At 35.9% G+C, this 6,034-nt stretch overlaps 1 protein-coding gene across 1 annotated transcript in view; it reads right to left on the bottom strand.

Annotated features, from left to right (window-relative positions):
• Nucleotides 1-6,034, bottom strand: part of LOC110018375 (uncharacterized protein sll1770) — a 138,485-nt gene that overhangs the window by 16,390 nt on the left and 116,061 nt on the right. The window contains exons 4-11 of the mRNA XM_020715669.1: nt 4,167-4,287; nt 3,927-4,027; nt 3,489-3,587; nt 1,562-1,672; nt 1,394-1,473; nt 1,179-1,248; nt 580-653; nt 404-473 (exon numbers count right to left, since the gene is read on the bottom strand). Coding sequence (XP_020571328.1) covers nt 404-473; nt 580-653; nt 1,179-1,248; nt 1,394-1,473; nt 1,562-1,672; nt 3,489-3,587; nt 3,927-4,027; nt 4,167-4,287 — 726 coding nt within the window. The remainder of the gene's footprint in view (nt 1-403; nt 474-579; nt 654-1,178; nt 1,249-1,393; nt 1,474-1,561; nt 1,673-3,488; nt 3,588-3,926; nt 4,028-4,166; nt 4,288-6,034) is intronic.

The raw sequence follows: 6,034 nt of genomic DNA, 5'->3' as shown, positions 1-6,034 counted from the left end.
GGTTCAGCAAGGATAAATGGAAATAAACCATTAACTTTTTATAACTATTAAGATGGTACATAATAAAGACATGGAATATCAAAACTGCAGGCGACCGCAATAACTGAAGTAATATCTATAAGTCCCAGATTCAGCATTAGACACGCTCCAGCCACCATTCACATGAATCGAGACCTTATCTGAAGGGGATGATTATCTAGTTTTGTCAGATCCAGAAATAAAAAAAAAAAAAAAAAGGTAAAGCATGACGTCAAACAAGTGCATTCATTTGCTTCATCTTAAATACTATTTTGAACATAGTTTGCCCGCACAATAACATGTAAATTTGCAGAGTCACAGCATAATATTCACTTCTAATGAAAGTATGCAGCTGATTAGCGTTCAAGGATGCAGGGAACTTTACTCTATCAGGGTCTTTCTCATAAACCCCATAGAATGCCTCGAGTAGTCCTTCCCTGATATTTGGACTAATGCTGTATGTTCATGAAAGGAAGTAATTAGAAATGACGAAAATCAAATTCAAATGTTACTAAAAATTGAGCAAAATGCAAACAGAACAAAAGAAGAAAGCCGGTAAACCTTCCCATCATTCCAAAATCATAGAAGATAAGTCTCCCACCATTGACATCATCAACAGCAATATTTCCAGGGTGCTGCAACAAGAAAGCATGGATAATAGAAATAACAAAATAATGTGCTAGGAAATTAAAACAACGCAATTGTTATGTCCTTAATCCCTATCTCTTTCTTTGTAATTTCCCACCCACACTTAAAATATAGCCTTTCAGCGTATGCAATTGTGCACTTATTATACATTCTGATAATAAAACACTTCTAATATTCCACATATTTTAATTATCTCTAGCAATCTACATTTGATTCGAATGTAACAATATAGCATCCGTGAAGTATGATTTACACAGCCAATAGTATATTTTTTTAATAAATAATTACATGCATGCTCATGTAAATGGTGCTCTAATTTCTAAATGTTGCCTCTATGGATGCTTTTTTTATTAAGCATAATAATTTTTTTAACCTATTATTTGCAAAATAAGAGCATATCACATAAGGGCTAGATAATATTTGCTATCTTTGACTTACATTGATATTCCATTGGGAAATGATTAATGGAGAAAAAATTACTATAAAGAACTCATGCTTATAATGTAACTCACTGGGTCAGCATGGAAAAATCCATGAGATAGAATCTGCTCAAGATATGATTCCACAGCATACCTACCCAACCTGAAAAAAAAAAATTTCATCTCAATTAAAGTGCCAAATAAAGACAAATTATGAAATAGAAAGAAACATAAAAAAACACTGGTATACAAGTATTTCTATCACCTGTTGTAGAAAAAAAAAATTGCATTGGTTGAGAAATGTGTACCTTTGCCGATCAACACCCAATTGATCTAGCTGTTTTATTCTGTTTATTTTAATTCCCGGAACATATTCCATTGTCAACACCTGAATCCAGCTAAAGCACTTAGTTGGCACGAACAAAATAGCATTTGTGTATCAGGTGAACGCTGTGCCTGATAAGTGAAATGTAAACCTGTGGGGTGGTGTATTCCCAGAAAACCTTCGGCACTTTAACATATTCCATATCTTTAAAGTTGCTTGAAAATAGTTCAGCATTAGCTGCCTCTTTTGTATAGTCTATCTCCTGAATGTATGAGTTTAATAATATCAGAAGTAGAATATATAATAATCCAATATAATTAACAGAAACAGAAACGCTGCCAAGCTGCATGATAATACAAGCTGATGGAAATTTCACGGCCCGGCCCGAGGCTTGGAAGTAATCAAGACGGGAATGGACAGTCAGACAGAAAGAACTAAATTTCCGATATGCATTTTTTATAACTTGTTTTTAACAAATGAATGAGTCACTAATCTATTTAAATTAAAGATGTAAAATTTAAAATTATCTTGTTGATGGTTCTCTGCATCTTTATAAACATTTTCTCGTCTATCGTTCATCTTTTAATAATTTAATTAAACCTAAAAAGTTAGTTAAAACAATTGTAAGCTAAACGAGACAGTGAATACTTATACTTCTAAATTACAGCAAAAAAAGAAAAAGAAAAAACAATATGTAGGTCAGTTTAGCTTATTTATAAATCAATATAAAACATTTGACATGTTATTAAAAGGCATGTATATAAATATCTATTTACTCATTTTCATATCAATATCATTTCATATTTATACAACAGTCACAGTTAACACCGTCTAAGATTTGTACCACTTAAAGTACTTCAATATCAATATATTTTTTTCATTTATGGGTACATTAGTGTTCCTCCACTTGTATCATCAAGAGGTGTTCCATCATAGCAAGTCATGCACATACAAGCAATCAACATAAACATGTATTCATCATATTCAATCATACTATATAAAACATACACTAAAATGCACGAGTAAAAAGCTATAATCATAGTCATGATATGATTAATAAAGAAAAAACATCTCATTCAGAATAAAGCATCCACAAATGTCATTAACTACGAATATTTTGACAAGAAACAAATTATTACTATAGTTTAAAAGTACAAGTATTCACCTCGATGCCGACTAATTTGTTACTTGTCTTGACGTCAATTCTTCTAAAATCGAAAGGATATAACACGATAAAATTTTTTTATTAATTTATTATTTTTAAATAAACTATTAGCTTTTCATTATTTAAATTTTAATTTTTTCTTTATGCAATCATGCTTAATTTCTATTTAATAAAAATATTTTTATATATATAAATATTTTATTTTCATTATTATTATTATTATTATTATTATCAATTTATTAATCCCTTACTTGTTCAAACCTTCCTCCCCTTAGCATGCCTTCCTTAAGCACGCAGAAGAAAATATTGCGACCTCTCTTCCTCTCTGAGCTTTTGATCGAGCGGGGAATGCTTCACACTTCTCTTTCCTCTCTGCGATCCGCACGTTTAGGCCTCCTCTCTATGAGCCACTATTTCTTCTTCTTCGTTCCAATCTTCTTCTTCGATCGAACCTGCACACGGCTTCGATTCTCCCACTCGAGCCTACTTTCTCTTCCTCTGCACGATATTGACGTTGCCTTTTCCTCTGCTCGATGGCGACGTCGTCGTTTAACTCTTAGGTAGGTATTGCCTCCCTCATAGGACACATTTATAGGAGAACTTACCTGTTCGGCTTTCCGATCTTAACGCTTTTTCTCCCCCTTTTCATTCATTTACCCAACCCCGACCCTTCATTTCTTCTTCCCCAAAAACGGGACCGATAAAGGAAATACAAAGGTCTGCCTTATAAATGCTAAAATCAGTTAATATACTATGAGTGTGCCAAAAAACTTCTCCTATAAATGATTTGTTCCTTTCAGTATGTTACATAAGAAGATGAATAAATACAAGAGGCCCATCTAAATTTCTCCCGCATCAATGGAATGAAAAAAAATTGGCAAAGAAATCTTGATTCATAAGTAATATAGCTAACCTGATATAGGACAGTAGCACACTCGTCATAGATAGCAACCCAATCTCTCTTGGCACCATCTGATTTTGGGTCTATTTTCTGAAGGTATTCAGCAATTACCTGTAATGCCATGAATCCACTCTATTAATAGGAATGAGATCTTAAACAGGATAAAAAGCATCCGTTTGTAGACAAAGCACACCAGAGACTGCAAAAAAATAAGCTGGCAAATACTTCAACTCAAACAAGCAAACGGGCTTCGCAAATATCAGATGCACCTTGCAAAGCCAACTGAAACTTGAAGCATAAGGTTAAAGCACCTTCAATCTAGGGCTCAGTTTAAAAGAGAAGAAATCTAAAACACGGCAGGCACAAACAATATAACTTGTATCTTCAATTTTCCTGGAGACAGTATCTCAAGCCAAAATGAACTCTTCTTTCAGAGTTTGTATGACCTACCCTCAAGTTCTTCAAATCGATGTCAAATAGGTCCTTCAATCCTGGTCTCTGTACTTTAATAACCACTTCCTGCCCCTTCAAGCTCGCACGATGCACCTGGCCTGGTCAACAAAAATGTATGTTATTTGCTTGTGTTATAGAAGTGGATGAAACAAGCAAACTATAAAATAATGAAGGCAAACATGAAAAGATAAGTTAGGATAAATTAGAAACCAAATTTATTGATTTGTTTAACATTACCAAGACTGGCAGCAGCAATGGGTTCGTAATCAAATCTATCAAAAATCTCGTCAACAGGATTGCCAAGCTCTTCTTCTATAATAGACACTGAAGTTTCAGAAGGAAATGGAGGAACTTGATCCTGCGACAATAGTAGAGACGTATCAATATTCAGAACTTAAAGTTATCAAGGACTTTGCTGGTATGATCTAAAAAGCAAACAAAAAAAAGTTAAAAAATATCATTGCAAGTAAAAAAAGGATAAATTGAAGGAATCGTTGATCATAATGCAAAATATAAGATGATAGAAAAATTGAAACAGCCAAGGAGAAGCAGTTTATCCTGTCCAACACATGATGAAGAAATAATGAGATGCTTCAAGCAATCTAGGCAGCATCGCCATTGATATTACTTCAATAACTGATATGATATGTAATTATAAAGCAAAATATACCTTACTATCACCAAGACATGTAAGCCCATCCCCATGCAGAAAAGCATCATAACTACTGCTTAGTCCTATTAAGAAACGCAGAATGTAGTACAAGAAAATCTCCATAATATTATTATTCGCCCATGCAAATCAAAGTATCTATTAGTTATTCATTCTTAAATGTTATATCAAGGTTAAACAAATAACTCACTAAAAGAAAGATGCAAGTTAACATTTGCATATTCAAGTACCTACCAAGTGACTGGATGTCCCCAGAAAAAACATGTGCATACGAGTCATCCTCATGATTGTTATTTATGCATTGGCAAATATCAAAGGTTGCCCGCATAATCCATGATATCTAATTTATATAGAAAAAAATTGGGCCTGAACCCAAAAGCTTAAACATATGGGTGGGGCCAACCACTTTTGTTTCAACACCAATATATTTTTTAACTACAAGAAATAGGATTATACCAAATATTATCACGCGCATTAGCAAACCTCCCCCTCGAACAAAAGCACATAACATCGCTTATCACTCCCTAAAATGGAAGCTTTTCAATATCATCAAGTTTTAAGCACTAAGTGGCACGAGAGCTTACCAGGTTGCAGTACTATAGCTGCTACAGTACCATGATCCACCCCTTCCCTCTCTCTCCCTCTCTTTTCTTCATCAATCCCCTTTTCTATTTCTATCCAACTCCAATTCTTTCTTATTCTATTGTTTGTCTTTCCTATCTCCTTTTCTATTTCTATTTCTTTCCAATTCTAATTCCCCCATATACATTGCCCACCTTTTCTACCACCTTCCACTTCTATCCCAATTTCAAATTCATTATTATTTCTTTGTGCTAGGATCTTTTATATTATACTGTGTTTGCCTAGGGTAGAGGGGTTTTTGATGATTGTTAATTTCAGTTGCTGCCTTTGAGGCATTTTTCCTCTCTAGGGGTTGTACCCGACAACGAGAATGTGCTCTGATTGTAACTCGTCTGAGGTGGTAACCGTCTCCAAGGGTCCGGGTGGTGCTCCGGCTGTAGCTCGACCTCGACGAAACATTTATCCTTCTTGAGCCTCTATGGCCCCGCTTCCAGCAGCCGCAAACCATCTTCTCTGTTAGTCTAGGCCTCCAGCCCCCTTCCAGCAGTTGCAAGCCACCTTCTAGGAACTGCACAGGCCTCAAGGCCAATCCCGACTGTCACCCAGATCTTCGGCCACCTCCCAGCAGTCGTACAGGCCCCTTCCAGCCCTCTTCCTGCTGCTAGCTGCCCCTTTTTGCCACCTTCCAACAGCCTACCCTCATTCCAACTCTACTCCATAAGGTCGCCGTCCTTCTCCACCTACCAGACAGACCGCCAGGCATCTCCCCATTCAGTCAATGCCATCGTCACCAGCTTCCAACCCCTCCAGCCGCTGCAGCAGCCCCGCCCCACCCCCCCCACCCCCCCCGCCG

This window comes from Phalaenopsis equestris, unplaced genomic scaffold (genome assembly GCF_001263595.1).
Source record: "Phalaenopsis equestris unplaced genomic scaffold, ASM126359v1 Scaffold000018, whole genome shotgun sequence".
NCBI classification, from domain to species: domain Eukaryota; kingdom Viridiplantae; phylum Streptophyta; class Magnoliopsida; order Asparagales; family Orchidaceae; genus Phalaenopsis; species Phalaenopsis equestris.
Note: the sequence above shows the minus strand (reverse complement) of the source record. Positions and strands in the feature narration are given on the sequence as shown.